Source organism: Rhyacophila brunnea, unplaced genomic scaffold (genome assembly GCF_057557595.1).
Source record: "Rhyacophila brunnea isolate RB1 unplaced genomic scaffold, BYU_Rbru_1.0 scaffold_21, whole genome shotgun sequence".
NCBI classification, from domain to species: Eukaryota; Metazoa; Arthropoda; class Insecta; order Trichoptera; family Rhyacophilidae; genus Rhyacophila; species Rhyacophila brunnea.
In genome coordinates, this window is record NW_028232871.1 from 11853949 (window position 1) to 11875989 (window position 22041).

Sequence of the window (22041 nt, forward strand, 5' to 3'; positions counted from 1 at the left end):
TTTATTATTTTAAAAGCATGGAAAATATTAATGGTTTTTGCATGAATATAAATTGGATGTGTTTTTGCCTGTTCAACTCATTTTTATCATCATATCGTTCATATTTACTATTATTTCACATATATATTATATATTTCTGGGTGTCCATTATCTGTAAACCTCAGTATCTTACAGTGTCGAAGAGTGGAGGTAGGCTGTTAAGATCCAACATAAACAGTGCGCATTAAACTTTTTCGGTCGTACATGTTTGTTTTCATTGAACTAAGAGTACAAGTTGCATAATATGGTGTTGGTTAGTTTTTAAAATTCAATTAAACCCTGTGTAACCCAAGCCATAATAGATAATTTCTTCTTGTTTTTTCTTTCGACCATGTCCGATCCTAATAGGATCATATGGGCCTCCACAGAGTGGAGGTTTGTATTAACAGATTTTATTTTTACGAGAAATGGATGTCAGCCTCTTGCTCAACCTATTAGGTCCATACTCTGACTCATACACAAATTGAAAAACAATATGTGTACTTGCCATACCCAGGATTCGAACCTGGGACCCTCGACTCTATAGGCCGGCGTTTAAGAGGACGTTCTACAGAATTGGCCTTGAGAATTGAAAATATGATTTTTTAACATGTGGTCCATAATATCTGGTCTACTAGTTAATATAAAAAGGTCTTGTCAAAGTTGTTTGTGTTAATAAATTTGCTCTGTGACTGATCCGACTCATATTTCACATTTATTTCATCAGGGCTGTCGAAGACATAAATCATAATATATATTTATAATTTTAAATTTTTATTTATAATATATGTTATTTAAGTTTTGTGCACCTAATGCCGGGTCCACACTGGCAACAAGTTAATTTGCTGGCAACCTCGTTAGATTTTACGATAATTATTGTAAAATTTCTTAAGCAATTATGGTAAGTATCGTAAAATTTAATGAGGTTGCCAGCAACTTGTTGCCAGTGTGGAAATGGCTTAATATCCACTGTGGTTCACGTAGTGGCATAGACCTGGGGTTAGCTAATTCAGGAAGTCAACACCCATGATAGAATTTTTTCCAGTTTTGGTTGCATTATATTCCAAAACTCTTCTGTAAAAATCGTTTCCGAGTTTATAAATGGAAATTTCTCGGTGTACATAGTAAACAAACCTACGAATAAAAAAAGACAAAAAGGAACATACTGATTCATCGCAGTAAAATCTGGTAATCAAATTCGCCATTTTGAAAAGCGACGATTTTGCGTAAACAAATATCACGTGGTCTGTACGTGTGCGGCAAACTTCGAATGTGTTTGTAATTTTGTGCAAAGTGCGAATGTAATGTTTTCAAATAATTGATATGGATTAATTATACCATCATATTATTTTCTCGAAATCATAATCATACTATTTTTTATGTATTTGAGTATCAACCTATGTTCAATTTGAATTGGGTTATAATAATAATATACCCGTATATATATCAATAGTATGTTTGCTACAAAATCCACCCAAGTTATCAGTACGTACTTGCACAGGTTTGATTAAAAACCATGATGAAATTAACATTTAAAAAATATGAATGCTTAATATTATTTTGACAGCCCTGTTTTCTGATCGGCTTCATCTCGCAGGTGTTCATAAAATAATAATAATTCTCTTGTTCCATTAAATCATACTTAATTTTAGATATTTTATAAATAGTAAAAATAGGTATGACTGACAAAGCGTGCACTATTTTTGTTGGATCGCCCATTGCATACTGAAACTATTACGATTCAACTTAGGCAGGATTTAATTGAATTTTAAAACTAACCAGTACCATCATTCATCAATTTATATTCTTAGTTCAATGGAAACAAATAAGTATAACTAACAAAATTTAGTGTGCACTATTTCTGTTGGATCTCAACACCCTACTCCTTCGTCACTGGTGTATTATGAGTATATCGTCTTTGTTTTGGCAGAACACACTAACTGGAGAATACTAGTTTTGAGTAATTTGACTTTGAAGTTGTTAAAATGTTTGAAATGGTCTATCATGTGAGTTTATTAAGTAATCGTAAAAAGGATGACTTTAAAATAAAGACTGTTTATTTATTAAGAAGGTTTCCAGACGGTAAAGTTTGAAATAAGGAACATTTTGGTATAACTAACTCAATATGTCATTTTTTCGAATTAGTGTCTTCTGCCAGAACAGTGACAATATTATATACTAAGAGTGTCCCATAGAAAATCTGTTTGCAGGATTTCCCTCCAAGAAACTGTGTTTTTATCGTAAAAACAGTAGCCAATACATTACATGTCACCTCAGTTCTAACATGTTATAATTATAATATGTTAATCAAATTTAAAGATTGAATAAAATCAAATACCAATATAATAATATGATGTTGGTATATGAGTCGTTATGAGTCGTCTCACATATTCCAAAAATTTTGAAATAATCGCAAAAAACCACCAGAACACTATTTTTTTGTAATTAGAAGAAAAGTATTGAACTCCCTTGAATATTAATGAGTGAGTGAGTCGATTTACATTATTTATTTTTTTAAATATAATACTCCTAACGCTGTAGACATACAGCATACTATGAGAAATAGAGCTCCTGATTGGTTACAAAACCCTTGGTGACAAAACTCACATTATTCTTTGAAATATGTGAGTTATGACACCAACAGTGAACTTTGTCAACGATTTTCACATGGTTTAAAGTGACTTGATACCCAACTATTTTTCTGTTTTCAATTATTTATTTAACTAAAAAATTGCAAAATGTTAGTTATGACTCCAAGCGACTCATGATATATGAAAATTACGGGTATTAAAAACTTACTTAAGCCAATTGATAAAACTATGCTTACTGAACACATCAAATCTAATCAAATTCTCATTTTCCCTTACAAGTTAGAAACGAGGTAACGAATTATTGTTAGGTAGTACCGTAACGATTATTAAATTTCTTCGATATCGAACCACACAGTCAATTAAGGCAGACAGAAATGTCATTCAAAAATATTACTGCCATCTACTACATATTATATAGTTATAGATATAAGATATAGAATCAAGCTCTGAAGTATGTACCAAATATTTTCATGTAAACAACATTCCCCCTTATATTGTTTTAGGAGAGCGATATATTGGAATCACCCGGTGTATACTATCGAAGCTCAGTCGGTGACAAAGCATCAGACTATGAGGATATCTGGGGTCCGGAGCAGTCCACCTGTTCCTCGTTCAGGCCTCGGGGAAGCGGTATACTCGTCAGCAAGAGGCCAGATTTACTGCCTGACACTCTACGTGAGTGTATTCTATTTATTATTGAAATATGTAAATATTCAAAATAACATATTCTTCAACACGTTTTTAAGTTTACCCCATATTTCTTCACACTCAAGAATCGATCCTTCTTACAATCACACTCAGAAGATAATGAATTCGTGATTTTTAATAACTTTGTTATTTACAGCCAAAGTGACATCGTTGAACAGCAACATCCTTAGCCCGAGCTCGCCAACAACGACAGATAATGACTCGGATAAAGAACACCATCAGCTAATGGCTTCCAAGATGGCGGCCCAGCAAAAAATCGCTTTGCACTGCCTCATCCAGAGCCCTTCAGACCAGCAAGTCAACATGATCATAGCGACCACCAACAGCAAAGGCGAAGCTGTCGCCAAGAGGCCAGACAAACTTAACTTACTAAAAAACGCCAACGAACAAATGGATAGTAATAACGAACGACTTAAAGATAGGTCGCAAGAGTTTGCGGTGATCACGAGGACCGATGATGAGATTGAGAGGGATAACCTCAATAAGAATTTGAGTAATGACGAGTGTTCATTATTGACGAGTGATTTTTGTAGTGCTGATGATGAGATGCAATCGGAGAAGCAGGGAAGTCCCTTCTACGCGGATCCTGTCGACGCTATTAAAGAGGTATGTTCGAAAATATTTTTTCAGTCATATAGGTTTATGATTTCATATCATAAAACTAAATTTTGGGATGATTCTGATATGAATATTATTATTAATTTGATTTATAAATTACAAATGAGTATCCATTATTTTCAGAATTTCAGAAAACACTATAAATGTGTAGCTGTTAGAAAATATCTACAGTACTAATAGTTGGTAACTTAATTTGTAATTTTTAAATCAGGGTGTTAACCTTTTCTATGCATCACGATATTACTATAGCAGTGTCTGACAGGCCGCAGAATTTTAACGACACACGTTGAATGTAAAACGAAGCTCTTAGTACAATCACTGTAATACCGACAATTTGTGGCATAGTATTTCATAATTATTCAAACAGATGTCACTGTGTGTTTAATTTTTTTAATTATGCAAATCCATCAACAGTGGCTAGTAATATGAATTTAAAGTCCGACGAGATAACTCGCTGAAGGCATAGAACCAGTTAATACTTTGGACGCTGAAGATGCACATGCGCGTAATGACCAGGCGGCCGATCGATTTAATTAACGTGCATTTTAAAGGTGCTAATTAAAATCTCATATATAGTCAGCAGCGAATGAGTTAACAACACTAATGTATTTCAGTGATTGTTTCACTATCACTGTAATAAAGCCTTGTGACCTGTTAAAAATGTAAAAAATGCTTTGAATACTCGATGAGTGTTTCTCAACCGGGGGCCACAATTTAATGAAATTAAAATATGTAATATAGTATGAAAACCAAAAAAAAATGAATTAAATTATCACAGTACCTAATTATATTTCCCACAGCATATCTTGTTGAAACTTGCATTAGGGTCGGGTTATTATTAACCCAATGCTTACGGGCCGCACAAAATTGTGTTTTTGCTAATTGCTTTTCAAATGCAAATTAACACGTTAATTACAAAATTAATTAAAAGGGCCCGTAAGCATTGGGTTAATAGTAAGCAGCACGTAGCCATCTTGATGTAGTGGATAGAGATGATCTTAGTTTGTCTATTGTCCAAAACCTGTTTATTCTTCTTCTTCTACACTGATTTGTTGCATGTACATTAAGTGAAAATATATTCAATTTTTAAATTGATTTTATCCAGGTTGTCGGTCCGCTTGTGCAGAGGCGAAGAGTTCCCAAGGTGGGAGTCAGTCCTGTCGGTGCCACTCAACGATACTCCGAACCCCCCTCTCATGCCCACCCTTATCTACCGCTTAGAGATATGCACAGCATCGAGGAACTCTCACGTAAGTATAACATTCCTTATTTTGAAATACTGACATTTATAGAGAAGTTTTATTAACATGATTTCTATTCGTGAAGGTTAAGTAAGAGGTAATTGATAATAGATACTTTATTTACGGTCAGATCCGAACAAGCACGTTCATTTTGAGCATATTTATATGATTATACATGGTTATGGTATTGGTTTTTAGCTTGATGACATGGTTTTGAGATTACAACACGCTCTCTTGCCCTATAAATAAAACAAGCTTGAGGAAGTTACATTTTGAATCGAATTTTAGTAGCGCGGCTGAAGAAGGACTGTTCTCTTCTCATATATACTTGCGAAAGCATCAATTAATAACGATTACAATAATATTTGGTGATATAGTTGAAGTCACCACTTTGGCAGTATGTGAGGTGAATGAACGTTGGAGGAGTGAAGAACTGATGATGACGCGGATTGCATATTTATTTTCGATCTGACAGGTACAGTTTACATGGATATATACAGACAATATTACACGGTATAAGATAGTCCAAGACGGAGTGACAGTCACACGATTGAGTTACAATGAGGAGTGATATTTGTTCCATCGTGATAGCCTTTTTTATCGAAACCATCACAATGGAAAATGCTTACACTGAGTAGCTCAGCCCTCGGCGAGAAATATTTTTAATATAATAATCATTAGTAAATGTTGTGACAAAGTGCTTACTAATCGATTGTGTGAAAAATCTATATAAGGAAAATGCACATACTAAATTAACTAAACAATATTTCAATAAATAATGACAATTTGAGAATGAGTTGTATGTCACAGATTCTGCTGACACTGCTTGGTTCTCCACCATCGATCGCCACAAATACATTGGTGCACATGCCTTACCATTGTATTATTACAACACTAACAGTACTTACTCATTACTCCAAATCTACCCTCAAATGTAGGCCACAGATCTCCCAACCAAGATGGAAACAACATAACTAACTTAATACATTTCTTTCAAATGCATCAAATTCTTTCCAGTAGGTACATATCGTCTCTGTTCTGGCAGAACACACTAACTGGAGAATACTAGTTTTGAGTAATTTGACTTTGAAGTTGTTAAAATGTTTGAAATGGTCTATCATGTGAGTTTATTAAGTAACTGTAAAAAGGATGACTTTAAAATAAAGACTGTTTATTTATTAAGAAGGTTTCAAGACGGTAAAGTTTGAAATAAGGAACATTTTGGTATTACTAACTCAATATGTAATTTTTTCGAATTAGTGTCTTCTGCCAGAACAGTGACGATATTTTTATCTGATAAAATTAATCAACAAATCTCAGATTAAGTTACTCATATCGTTGCCGTAGATGTCAAGGGAGCCAAGCCACAAATTTGGCAAAAATGAGTGAAGTACACAAAAGCATTTTAAAATCATCAAAGATGCAGTGGTCAATGGATTTAAGCCACAAAACTCTTTTGACTACATTTTTTGTACATTTCAATATTCAGTGGTCAAGAGATATAACACACATAACTTCTAAGATACTATTTTTTTTAGTTATTTATACAAATTAATAAAACGATAACAAACACCACAAAGTATATTCTACGTTCAAAGTTTCACCGTTATACCGTTAAAAACAAAAAAGTTCAATAAAAAAATGTTACTTTTTTTTATCACATAAAATCTTTGCGCGCCTGTTTCTCAGGATTATGATTTTGTGGACTGGCTCCCTTGACATCTACGGCGGCGATATATACTATACCTATACTGCTAAATCATTTGCCATAAAAGTCAATTCCAAGAATTACAATAGTGGACACGGTGCTTCCTATTACATATTACTTTTTTTTTAAATGGACAATACGTCCACGATGGCGGCGCGTCTTAAGCAGCGGCGGCTGGTCTAACATCATACAAGTGCACTGCAATGCTTGCATTGCTATGAAACATCGTTCAACATCGTAAATCATATTTTTTCTTCATAGGTTTTTAATATTATCACTCACTTATTGTAATGCAAACCATAAACCGATGTGCCCACATTCCCAATTGGCGATAATACAGGCACTATGTACCGTATACGTCATCCTCACTGAAATCGTTTGCGCCCCGGCAATACATTTTGTTTACTTAAAATGAACCCAAAGCTTAGTATGAACCAAAGCCATTAAAAAACAACTTAAACCGTGCTAATAGTTTTAACCATGCGTAAGTTCCAGAATATCGTGCGCCGACCGGGTAAAATGACATCATATTGGTCTGAGTAGAGAGCAATTACAGATTTAAATTATGGTTTGTTATCATAGACGCTGCGACTTACTGTTCACGCTCAAATTATGTTTAGTATAATATTTAGCAATCTCGTATGTAAAATGCCTGTTAAACTAAATACAATAGAATGCATTATTTTCTAAATTTAAAATGGGTAAGAAATATAATAGAATGTCGGTAAGATATTTTGATTTATGTGTACTGCAAATTAAATCAGTGAAGATAAAAATAATTTTGGTACCTACCGCATTTCTGGAAAAATTGACTAAACGGGAAATGATGTCGGTTATTTATAATAGGTATAGAAAATTATTAATTCATGAATTCTAGTGATAAGCTAATAAATCTTAATACTATTTCACAAAGTTCAGATTAATAATAATCATTATTCATGCAGTGTACAAATTGCTAAAGATAATGTACTTATATAGAATAAGTTGGCTTATATTAAAAGTAAGAGGTATTTATCGACTATAAGAGATGCATTCGTTTCTTAAAACTAATCCAATAAAGATTTAAGTAACTCGCAACATGTTTTATTAAAAATATAAAATATACAGGTAATTTCCCAAATGTCAATAACGTTTTGTCAAATCAAAAATAACGCCGAATTGATTTCATTTTTCAATAAGGTAGGTTTCGAGCGCACCCTCAAAAATTACAATCCAAAAAATTACCGGCCGCCACTGGTCTTAAGCGTCGGACTATAGCGTCGTGGGTCCCAGGATCGAATCCTGGGTCTGGCAATCACACATATTGTTTTTCAATTTACGTATGAGTTCTGGTATGGATGTTGAGCAAGTGGCTGACATCCATTTCTTGTAAAAAACGAAATCTGTTAATTCAAACCTCCACTCTGTGGAAGCCCATACTATGATCTTATTAGAATCGGACATGGTCGGAAATACGTCCCACGACCGTGGCATGGTAAAATTTACTGCATTTTCAATCAATTAATACTCCAAGAAGTCATATTGATTTTTTTATCGCACATTAAATTTGTGATTCTCTTTTTAATTTTTCAGCTTCATCACCAAACACTTCAAGTTCAGTTGATAATCTGTCGGTAATCAAATCGGGCAGACCTCGTGGAAAAGCGGTGCTTCCTCCGAGAATCAAACCTACCCCGCCCAAGCAGGATCAGACGTGGACTGTCGACTCAAGTTGGGAGTTTATCAGTAAGTCGATGTACCATCTGCAATCTCATTGAAATTTACAATAGAATCAATAGTTAATTAATGCATCAGGTCAGATTGTTTGAAGCTTAACCTAGCCGCAACCCAATTATTAGATGGATAGCGAAATATTATATATAATATTTTAATGTACAATCACAAAAAAATCATAGATTTGTCATTCACATACTTAATTCATTATAATAAAACGTTTCAATGTGCCAACGTACAGAATATTAATCTTCTTCTTCTTGGCAGGGTACAGAATAAAATACAGAAACACGCACAGAAACATAACCACAGAACACTAAGGCCTTGTATTCACTAGGGGCTAAAATGTCTCTCAACATGACACTGCAACGTTGCACGCAAAATAGTGCGGCATTGCTATGTGATGCGGGACATGTTGCATGTTCTCACACCGCCTGGGCTGCGCCTGTCAGTTCCGTGTCAGATGTTGACAAATGTAAACAGTTGTGCAACAAGTCGCTCAACATGGCTAAACAAATCATCCATCAGACATTCGAAAATCACTTAGAATATCCACTATTCTTTCTCTTTGTTGTTAGCAGTTCCGCACCCACCACCTTTTCTTTCTCTAACAATTCGATACTCTACTCGTTAGAATAAATATGTACGCAGCACTGACTAGCACAACCTCCTCGAGCGACATTTCTGCAACACCGTATGTGATTCCTGGTGTGTACAAGCAAAATGTTCTCCGACATTGTTTTCGAGATGTCGACGTAGATATTGAATATCATGTCCCGCAACATGTTGCTCCATTTGTCCCCTAGTGAATACGAGGCTTAAGACTCAGCTGAACAGGAACAAGGTCATTCATAGTTTAGTCAGAAATAAACCTCAGCGTTGAAAGGACGTCATTTTAATTCAGTCTAACCTCAAAAACCTCTAACCATCGGGGATTTATTTTAAGAAACGCAATAATTATTAATTACAAGAATATCATTATTATTATTCCCTTCAAACATAACATGTATGCGACATAATCTGAAACCGGCCGAACGAATACAGGGCTGTCAAAATAATATCAATCTAATTTTACGTTTTAAAGAGTTACAAATTTAAAGTTAAAAATAGCTTACTGTACCGATGGAATAATTACATACTTCCAAGCGTCAAACGGCATACAACATTCATCTAAAATAATTATGAAAAGACTAGCTGATTATGTTATGTTATTTTTGTATTGTGCTTATTTTTTTGCTTATCAAAATATTTCACATATTATCTGATGATGTGTATTTTGGATATATCGTCATATGTATCTGGTCTCATTAAAATTGCTATTAAGTTGATATAACATAGGAAAATCTGTAAATCATTAAAATGTTAATTTCGTTATAGTTTTTAATTAAACCGGTGCAATTACATATTAGATTTAAACACTGTTGTACTGTGTGACTTTTATAATATCAGATAAAACTGTAGGATGTCAGCAAAAGAGTAAACAAAACCCAGCTCATGGGATAACCGAATGGTAAGCAACTGTATATATTATATTTTCCCGCCAAATTGCACACAATTAAAAACAATTTATCATAAAAACAAGTAAGACGTCTTCGACAGCCCTGGGTGATTGATTCGATAAAGTCGGCAGTTTTTTTTGTCTTGTTCTCTGCGATCGCTAGCTTTGAATAAAAAAAAATCTATGGGTGACCATTTTTTATGAGTATAAATTATTTCTTGCATTGGCTTTTATTAATTAATAATTATTGTACCTACCAACTAAAAGTAAAGTTGCGTTACTTGTTTGTAAAAGTGTCAGACTAAATTAATTAAACTAATCGGGTAAGTAATAAAAAGTCATTAATTGAGTTAGCATTTACTTGGTAGAATTCCATTTTAAAAGAAATGAAAATATAATTAATTATATTTTCATTTCTTTTAATAAAAAGTCACTTTCTTTTATAATAAACAGACATCACTATATTAATTTTTTTTTAAATATGCATTAGAATTAAACAATATGTACCCATTTTTTTTAAATAGTTATGTAATAGGTCTTACATATTCAAAATAAATACTATTCATTAATAATGTTTTTTGGATAGCACATGAAATAAAAATGTAGGTAGATATGTATTTCAACATCCTTCGTATGTTTAGCTCTCGGACAATTTCAGGTTAAAACGTTATTAATATATTATTATTAAGTTTATATCGTGGCTATCCATCATATTGGTTGCAATGTTTTCCACCAAACACCTGATTAACAAATTGAATTTAGTAACATTTACGTATATTAGAAGATATCATTTTTTGGTCACCCCATATTTTATACACTTTGACAGTGTTATGATTTAAATTAAATAAGAGATCATTATTATTACTTTAGACCAAAGCATTGTCGGCGACCTTTGCATATTACCAGTAGAGCAACAATTCCGGACCACATGTAAAAAAATCATATTTTCAATTCTCAAGGGCAATTCTGTAGAGCGTCCCCTTAATATACACACACAAAGTCTTTTCATGCAGTTGTTACTAGCACTGTCGATTTAAAATTTGTTTCTGTAATAATGGTTTTATGTTAATATTGCTTACAACTCTCCTGCTGAATTTCAGTTTCATTATAGGCAGCATTAATTCGGTACAACCGGATTAATATTTCATGGATTTCAGTTCATCAGATCCTTAGACTTCATTATATTCCCTCTAGTTACATTTCAAACTCATGCATTATGATACATCTTCAATAATCTTAAAATGTTCTGAAAACAGATAAGCAAGCAAGCTTATCAGCAGCCCAAGAAGGCGCATTGAGAGATGATGGCTCTGCGAAGAATACGGCAGTGGGTGGAGCCTTCCCCTCTTTGGCTGAGCAGCAATCCAGACTTGACGCTGCATCCGTTCCTGCCGGCGATACCCTCACCATTCACCAAGTCCTAGCTCAACGGTGAGTAATATTATTTTCATCTGCTTTACTCACCGACACTTTACGGATACTATCCTTGGCTTTATTCGACTGACTTTCTCTTAGGTATGCTTACATCAGTACCAAATAGTGGAGGTAGGCTGTTAAGATCCGACATAAATAGTCCACACTATACTTTGTCAGTCAGATGAAAACAAATACGTTTGACTGACATAGGTTAATGTGCACTATTTATGTCGTATCTTAACAGCTTCCCCCCCCCCCCCCACCATTACTGAAAATAAAATTAATATCATATCTGGTTAGTGCACTAGGTAAATGAAACTCTCTCATTGTTCATTCACTCTAATCTTATCATCAAAAAAAAAAAACATAGATATCATATTGATTAGAATTGTTCATAATATTATAGTGTTCGGATATCTCTGTTATACAGGTTCCCAGAGCTGAATCTCTCCCCCTATCCAACGTTACTGAGAAGTATCGGAGAAGCGGACTCCGCCCCTGATCCTTCAGAGGATAGCAAAGGATGCAGGATGTCCAGCTACGATAATGTGGAAGCCAGACTCGCAAACAGCTCACAGGTAAATAAATAAAATGTAATTTTAAATTTTCCAAAAAAATTTGCCTGAAATGTGCATAGGTCTTCTGTGAAGTTCCAAATTTTAAAATATTATTTTACAGTCGATGACAAATGAATAAAAGAAATGTTATTAATTAAATTATAATATGTGCATATTACTACATAATATTATATGAGGCGTCTAATTACAAAAAGCGACAAGTCCACAATTCAATATTTTCGGGAAACAACGTTTTTATGTTTCAAGCTTCAAGTATTTGTTTTAACGTGAGATTATTTTCTCTGTTGTATTCTATGTCGAAATTAGAACCAAATGGCAATTTTTTTCAGCCGTAAATGTAATAAATATAGGCAAAATAAAATTGGACGTAGCGCTATTTTTACTTCACTTTTTAATTTACTCCGCATAAGGCTCATATTTCCGTGGCACTGTCATGAGTTTACCAGATGCTACGGCATGGGAGACGCCCTTTTCAATATTGAACATTCTCTTATTGGTTGACTTAAACACGCGCGAAATCAACCAAGCTTTAAATAATATGAAACATGGACTTGGCGCTTTTTGTAATAAATCGATACTTAAAATATTTTTTTTCCTAGGGTTATGTCGCGTTTTGGAATTTATAGATCAATACATATTGTGTACAATTATACAAAGAATACATAGTATTTCTTTCTCGATTTTGACCAAATGTAGACTTATCGCTTTTTGGAATTAGACGCCTCAATTTTATGCTTATTTTGAAATAAAAAAATAAAAATTACTATTTTTTTATTATTTAATGTTGCATATTTTAACACTTTTCATCCATATTGTCATGCATATTTCAAGCTTTTTATATTGCATATAATCCGGTCGTCTCTAGTCATCATCTTCATGATGATTAATTCCTCAAGCTTCCTTCATCCATCCAAAGAAATCATACTTGTAATACCTAGTAAATAACAATATAAAACAAATCTTTGATGAACTCCATGGTGCTTTATTTCGCAGATGAGTGACGACGGAACGGTGTTCAGCGAACCCTGGGACTGCTCGCAGTGGGACAGTCTTCTTCCTCCGAATCATGATGAGCCTATCTCGATACAATCCTCACAAACCTATGATATGGTATGCATTCAATTCTATTACAACAATACACTCTACTTTCAAATCACAATACTAATTGAAGATATCCTCCTTCAATTGAGATGAATCCTAAATATAATATATAATCCATACCAAGTTTTTTACGTCAATCATGGTTGCTTCTGCAACTAAAACCCTCACCCCGCATTTACTTTACACGCTACTATATTCCCTGTGCTCATAGTGTGTGTTCGATATGAATACGTGTATTAATTAAGGTGATAAGTACCAAAAACATAAAAACTGACATTTTTATAGAAAAATGTTCTACATACCGACGCCAATAACTTCAACTATAGTCTAAGTGCCTCAAGGAAGTCAAAAAAATACAGCAAAATAAATAAACCTGTCGACGTTGTAAGTCCGTTGGCATGTTTTATTTATAATGGTGTAAGTAGCACTGCAGTGGTCAACGGCATTCAATATAAAATAGCTGACTATGGTGTGTTGACACTTGCGAGTTCTTAATACCTAAAATTATAGAAGCTGCCGTGATTGATTTACACTGTAAAACTACATTTTTCAAAAGGTCTGCTTCATGAAATTTTACTGCAATGACTCGGTATTTTGTAACTACAGGCAATACTACTTTTTGGTACTTAGAGCCTTATTTAATAAACGTATTCATATTGTGTGGAGTTTTATTGATTTTGAAGTGACTAAACCTTTGCAGAAGCAGGCAAAGAGCATTATTTCGAATGTAAAATTATTGTGAGGAGAAATAGAAAAGAAAGCTTTTAATTCCTCTCAATAGTGTCAGAGTATCTGCTATCACAAGTCAACACACAAATAGCACATGACGTAATATGCTATTTGCGTCCAAAAACCACGTGACGTAACAGTATCAGCGCATGCAGCCCTGTGACGTAGAAGACTTGATATAGAAGGTGGTCTATAAGTGATATATATGAGCCTCCACGGGATGGTATTAACTTATGGCAAAGTATGAAGATAGTCTGTTAAGATCTGACACAAATAGTGCACACTAAATTTTGTTAGTCAAACGTATTTGTTTTCATTGAACTAAAACTAGTTTGTAGATAGTGTTTGTTATTTTTTTAAATTCAATTAAACCCTCCCGAAACTAACCAGAACCGCTGAAGGCGCTGAAAAGGGCATTCACAGCACTAGAAGCCTCTGCAAAAAGAATGGGTTTACAAATAAACGAGGCAAAAACTAAATACATGCCTGCCTATGTCACACCACGAGAAGTCGCACCAATGTTAGATATTGGTGCATACAAGTTTGATACGGTCGACAGTTTCATATACCTTGGATCTCTTGTACTTGACATAATGATATTACAGAATAAATCAACAAGAGAATCATGTCTGCGAATAAATGCTACTTTGGTCTGTTAAGACATTTTAAATCCCGCTTACTATCTCGCCGAACTAAAAGCTCTCTTTACAAGACTCTTGTAAAGCCAGTGCTCACCTACGCATCGGAAAACTGGACATTAACTCTGCGAAATGAAAGAGCCCTGAACATCTTTGATAGAAAAATTCTCCACTGTATGTATGGACCGATCAGGGACGGCACCAATTGGAGGAGAAGATACAATGCTGAGCTCTACGGGCTGTACGAAGATTGCAGCGCAGTTCAATCAATTAAGATTGGGAGACTGCGATGGCTAGGTCATGTGCACCGTATGAATGACAATGAACCGGCAAAGAGAGTGATGTCCAGCAATCCAATAGGACGTAGAAGAAGAGGGAGGCCAAAGATTCGCTGGTTAGATGGAGCTGTCAGTGACTGCCGTATTCTGGGGGTACCAAATTGGAAAGCGGCCACACTGGATAGGGACAGGTGGAAGGAGCTGTTGGAGGAGGCCAGGACCCACACCGGGTTGTCGCGCCCCTGATGATGATGATGAAACTAACCAGAACCATCTGCAAATTGTATTATTAGTTCAATGAAAACAAATAAGTATGACTGACCATGTTTAATGTTGAATCTTAACAGCCTACCTCCTCCCTTCGCCACTGGTATTAACACACTAAGGCTAATGAATAAATTAGCTGCATATTATATCGCATTGCCGATTCATCCATTCAATATAATTGTCATGGATGGATGGTATTATTTTGTTTACTAAATACATTGACCATTTCTAATATGAAATATGTTCATGTTCATAATATGACTGAACCATATCGTCGGTGTTTTGTAAAAAGGGCGATTCAACCATTTTGGCGAAATCGAGATTTTAATGAAAATACAATATGTACCCCACTAGCTTTGTTGTGTAAAAACGGCGAATTTTTATCTCCACAGGAAAGTACTTAAAAACGATAATCGACTAAAATTAAATTAATTAAAATTAAGAAATAAAAAGCAAATGTGACATATTAGGCATTTTAAAATATTATATAATAATACCTATTATAATGACAGTATTCTTTCCAAGCTTTATTATAAACTTGTTAAATATTTATAATCATCTACAGGTAAAAAACAAATAAATGTCAAAAGTTAAAAACCCTCCTCCTGTAAAGTAGCATTTTGGTTAATTCGCCCTTTTTACAAAACACCGACGATATATAACTTGAATTTGTTATGAATAGATAGATGGTGTACTATAATAATTTACAAAAATTATCTCGTCAAATCGCAATGCACTCTCTGCTTATAATATTTTTTTAAATTCTATTTAGTTTCTGTTAGTGGAAGTGACAGTATTATAATTTGATAGTATCTTGAGGGCACATCAATTATTCTCCGAAGGCGCCGCGCGTTGCCGATCCCTGCTGTAGATGCTCCGCGTCTCCGGAAATAATCGATATAGTAATTCTTAATAATATTATACAGTGGAACTTCTTATAACGAGCAATTCGCTTATAAAATGAGCAAAACAAATTGTAAAAAAATGGCTTCCTTAACGAGCGACATTTCGCATGTCTTCGCAAGTCCCCTCTTCACGTTACTGATTTGTCCGCCGGGACATTCTGCACTAGTGCGTCAATGCGTGTTTCACAGCAAGAAGTTGTGGAGAAGAGTTTGTCAGTGAAGGAGGAGGAGGTAGCAAAGCAACAATCTTCTGACACAATAAGAGAAATGCCGAAAGCATGGGAAACTGTTGCGTCGTATATTGTGAAGCACCACACTAATAAGACGGTGGCTATGTGCGCTACAAATTCGTTCAATGTTAATGCTGTGTCACATTTTCACGAAATTTGAAGCATCGGCAAAAACAAATGTCTCTAGACAGCTTTCTAGTAAAAAAGAATTAATTTTGTCATTAAATGAATAAACGTTACAAATAAAATAAATTGAGTATTTTTTCGGCATAGAACGCATTATCATATTTTACATTAATTTATATGGAAAAAATTGTTTCGCTTAATACTTTGGACGCTGAAGACGCACATCGTCGTTGAAACTAGAAAATTGTGGAACTCCAAAAACACTACTTTACAGGAGAGACAAAAAACATTATGGTTTCCTATACAAATGTATGGTTTTGGAGTGAAATCATCCATGATTTAACAATGATACAATTTTTCTGGAATTACAAAATTTGCAAGACGGATAGATATTATCAACGGCCACTAGATGGCATTCAAAGTCAATTTTCGATTAAAACGGAGTTACACAATTTTCTAGTTTCAACGACGACATGCGCGTAATGACCAGGCGGCCGATCGATGTAATTAACGTGCACTTTAAAGGTGCTAATTAAAAAATCATTATATAGTCAACAGCGAATGAGTTAACGAGTGTTTCACATTACGAGTAAAATTCTGGAACGAATTATGCTCGTTATGAGAGGTTCCACTGTATTCTGGAGTAAAAATATCTATCTTTTTGATTTTTGTGTCATATTTCAAGATTGTTTCTTTATGATATCAGGACGACGATGGAAGTTCAACCATGAGAGAAAGTTCTATGACCCCTCCCATTGGAGAACCGCCTGTTCGACTCGCCACCATCTCCAGAGCCAAGAGCTTCAGAGACAGACTTGATCCACTTCTAGGTGAGTACATTTTTACAATGTAAAATTGCGATACATATGAATACGTGTATTAAATAAGGCTCTAAGTACCAAAAAGTAGTATTGCCTGTAGTTACAAAATACTGAGTCATTGCAGTAAAATTTCATGAAGCAGACATTTTGAAAAATGTGGTTTTACAGTGTGAAGCAATCACGGCAGTTTCTATAATTTTAGGTATTAAGAACTTGCAAGTGTCAACACACCATCGACAGCCATTTTATATTGAATGAGGTTGACCACTGTAGTGCTATTTACACCATTATAAATAAAACAGGCCAACGGACTTACAACGTCGACAGGTTTAAATATTTTGCTGTATTTTTTTGACTTGCTTGAGGCACTTAGACCATAGTTAAAGTTATTGGCGTTAGTATGTAGAACACTTTTCTATAAAAATGTCAGTTTTTTTGTTTTTTGTACTTAGCGCCTTAATTAATACACATTCATATGTTGTCCATCAGTGAATAAAAATATGTGTAACATTTGTGTAATCGTAATCAGGACTATGTGCTTTCTGTGAAGTCATATTTCGTTTTAGTAAGATGTTGGTGATTTTGTCAGTTGTGAAAATCCGTGTCCGGAAACTTGTACGTATGCAGTTCGCCGTATCATACTTCACCGTGAAATGTTGTATTGGAAATATATGGCTGTATATTAAAGACAGTCCAACCTCTTTGGGTCGTATAGTATTGACAAAAAATTCATGTCTAAATAAAACACGATTCATGTCGGTTTACACTTTACAAGAAGCCAGCAGGAAACAAATTTTGAAAATAGCTGATATACTGGATTATTTGTTAGGTTAGGTTAGGTTTTCATTCTTGAATTCATGAATTTTGCCAAAATCAGCTATGAAAATTGAATTAATGTTCATATTGAATCTAATAAAATTGAAGACGGTATTGTATACGGTCATCTCTTTCCGATAGAAAGCTCATGGCGAACTGTGCCACGGTGAAATGTTTTACGTACAATATACATGTTACTCCAAAATATTTGTAGTAGTTATTACAAAAAACAATTTTAAATGCGGTATTTTTTCTTATGCAACAATAATATGACATGTATTGGGGAAACCTCAATTAAATGCGATGTTTGTACTTATACAATCAGAAGATTTGACTAATTAAGCAATTATAACTAACCACCATGTCCGATTCTAATAAGATCACAATGGCCTCAACCTATTAGGTCCATACTCTGACTTATACACAAATTGAAAAACAATATGTGTACTAGCCAGACCCAGAATTCCAATCTGGGACCCACGACGCTATTGGCCGACGCTTAAGCCGTGGCCATCGTATATTCATATATATTCATTAGAAAAACCCAGGGAAAAACCTCAACAAATACGATATTTGTGAATTTACAAATGGAAGGTATAACCATCCAAAAATACCGTGCTGATGAGAAAACTGATGACAAGCGATTTACATCAGATACTTGTTTTATTAGAAATGTAACAACTCAAAAACGCTCTAGAGAAAATGTATTTAAATGCGACTGCCATGTATTTATAATTAGAACCTAAAATGACCATCCAAAACCATTTACTGGTGACAAACCATTTAAAACAAATTAATGCTTTTTCATATATGATGACTGTCTGGCCAACTCAAGCCGTCTCTTGTAAAAAATGCAAATTTATTTCGATAAAATTGATTTTATCTAAGACTTTCGCGTGCTAGCAAATTTGCAATAGGTTCGCCAACACTAGTTTATGTGTATTAATTAATTTATGATGGGTGAAATATTTTAATATTTTAAAACATTGGCATCTGTGTTGAAATTGTAAAAGTTTTATTTGCAAGGTTTCAAACCAATTTAAAAAAATGATTAATTTTCACACCACGAGATGTCATCCTTTCACTGTGTGTGTTTGTGTCATTGTAACTACTTTATTGTGTGCCTACTGACGCTTTCTTTATGCATGAGTATTTCAATATGTACATGCCCTCATGATCCGATTTAAAAAGAAAACTGCGTAATACTTGCGTTTTGTAACTAGTCCAAATGTGTCATAGTTTTTTTTTACGCAGCATAAATCTGATACTAGTTTCACAACAAAGGAAACATTATCTTAGTCACCTTCAAGCAGCTTCGCCAGAAATATATCTGGATTTATTCGCTTCAACCCATTAATCATTCCAATATTTACTTTATTACACATTAAATATGCGCAATTCATCCGTCAATTAATTTCACCATCATTTCATTCCTTGTATATATTATTATTGAGATTATTAAGTTGAGTCAAATATTTATAAACAAAGATTAGTTTAAGATTGATTTACCTTAAATATATGATCTTCTTTTCTGTTAGCAGCAACTTTGTTCTGTTGAACGACAACAAATAAGCGTGACTGAAAAAGTATGCATTATTTTTGTCAGATCGCCCATAGCAAGCATACCTAAACGATAATGGTTAGGTTTAGGCAGGGCTTAATAAAAATCTAAAAACTGAACAGTACGTACCATTTGCAAATTGTATTCTTAGTTCAATTAAAACAAATAAGTATGACTGACAAAGTTTAGTGTGCACTATTTCGTGTCCGGAAATTTGTACATATGCAGTTCGCTGTATCACACTTCACTGTGAAATGTTGTATCGGAAATATATGGTCGTATATTATAGACCGTCCAACTTCTTCGGGTCGTATAGTACTGACATAAAATTCAAGTCTAAATAAAAAACAGTTCTTGTCGGTTTACACTTAGTCAAATTTCGGCATGCAACACCCATACTCAGTACGTGTGGCCCAATAAACTTGTTCCAAGAAACTTGTTCGAACCCATGCCATGAGATCATCGCGATTCGCATTTCATTACTATTGACATTTAATGCGCGTAAGCGAGATAGCATAATACACGTATGTCGAGACGTGATACACTCAACTGTCATTGGCGCCATTGCTCTCTCTTTCTCCCCAGTTGTAAAGTTCGTATAGTGAACGACAGAAATGGTGACAAGTTTGTTTTATAGTAATAACATGGAGTTAGTTTTAGTTCCAGTTGAGTATGAGACTGATAAGTATTTACGCGTTTGTCTGGTTTCGTCACGTTGAGTTTCTCGATATTTTAGTGTTACAATTGGAACTTATAAACTGAATTCAAATTTTATGCGTGATTGTTTAAATGAATAATAATTACATAAACAATTTGTGTAAAATGGCTCGCCAAACACTCTAAATCAGGGATGGCCAGTCCGTCGATCGCGATCGACCAGTTGATCGCGAAGGTATTTTTGGTCGATCACGGACATAATAATAATATATTGTACTATTTCTTGTTCAAACGAGTCAAAATTACTCGACTAAACTAACTAAACCTGAATCACGTGATGGATGTTGCTTTTAAAATTGTGAGTTCAATTCGTGGTAAAGCTTTACAAAGAAGGCAATTTCGATCATTATTAGAAGAATGTGGATCGGAAAACGGCGAGCTTTTGTTGCATACATACTATGTAAGGAGGCTTAGTCGGGCTAAGTTTTAACAGTTAACAGTTAATGTGTATTTATTTTTTTTAGAAGTGAAATACATAATAATTATGTTATTGTCGTTAATTCGATTTTTTCGTATCGTTATTTTTTATGTATATATCTGTTTTCAAAATACATACTCAAATTATAAAAAATTGGGTTTTTATTGTTCTCGCATGATATAATTACAAGCGATATCAGTAGATCGGCATAAATAATTTTATCAACTAGTCGATCCTAGAAAAGAAAGTGCAGCCTTGCTCTATATAATATTCCAAATACTAGTAAGTATTTTGGAACAAGTTTCGATACCAAGTATTTTTTTATACTGGTAGTAAGTATACTTAGTCTTCAAAATCGACCAGTTTTCCCACATCTAATGATAATTTATCAATTATAATATTGTGAAAAATGTACAATTTCCATCTGTCATAATAATATATTCTTACAAAACTAGTGTCTGGACTTTGCCACTATTGGCTCATTTGAATAAATATTTTTATATTAAGAGATAATGACTTCACTTCTGTTATCAACTTTGTCTAGTCGGGAAGATGTTATTACTAATTATTAATTGCCTATTGTTTGTATTGATTGATATACAATAGTATAGCTGCCGACCTTTGGTTTGACATACAACATTATAGGGATAACAATGCTACATTATATAAGAGACTTTTTTTAGTAGATGACAGCTGTCAGACAGCGATCCAATATAGGGCAAGTGCCATTGGCCGAATTTATCTAGCAAATCTTAACCAACAAACGTTTGCACCTACTTAATAATCTTAAACCGAAATGCATAGAATGTCACTAAACAGACGTTATTCTGGTAAATAGTATTTAGTGTTTAATGAACATTGAACATGAACACCGCGGCTTGAAGGGGAGGGTTGTGCTCACAGAGACACCTAGCGGAAAAATACGAAGCTTGCAATTTGAGACAATTTTTTGATAATTTAAATTTCAACTGTATTAATTAATAAATATGTATCTGAAAACATTAAAAAGATTATTTTTTTTAAAGTCAAAAATAAACTTACAATTGTAAAAAAAAATGTGAATTTGTTGCATATTTAATTCTCCAGTTATGTTATTATTACATTATATTTTATGGTCATATTTATTATTAAGTTTTCAATTTTTTATTGTGTAGATTTTTGACTAATTCATTGTTTTAATATTTTTTATATTTATTTAAAAACATCTATTTTTATAAAAATATAAATGTGTATAAATATAAAATCCTTTTTATTTATATCAAATTTTATTTTAAGTATGGTCCCAATATTGATGCTCGATTTGATAAAATTGTGCTCTTTTCGTGTATCATAGATTTTGTCACAT

General features: G+C 33.8%; 1 protein-coding gene across 1 annotated transcript in view; it reads left to right on the forward strand.

Annotated features, from left to right (window-relative positions):
* The window catches only part of spri (Src homology 2 domain-containing protein sprint), a 512295-nt gene that overhangs the window by 439520 nt on the left and 50734 nt on the right, over positions 1–22041 (forward strand). The window contains exons 10-17 of the mRNA XM_085949236.1: positions 3113–3284; positions 3454–3923; positions 5041–5185; positions 8457–8609; positions 11352–11526; positions 11942–12089; positions 13083–13199; positions 17070–17193. Coding sequence (XP_085805362.1) covers positions 3113–3284; positions 3454–3923; positions 5041–5185; positions 8457–8609; positions 11352–11526; positions 11942–12089; positions 13083–13199; positions 17070–17193 — 1504 coding nt within the window. The remainder of the gene's footprint in view (positions 1–3112; positions 3285–3453; positions 3924–5040; positions 5186–8456; positions 8610–11351; positions 11527–11941; positions 12090–13082; positions 13200–17069; positions 17194–22041) is intronic.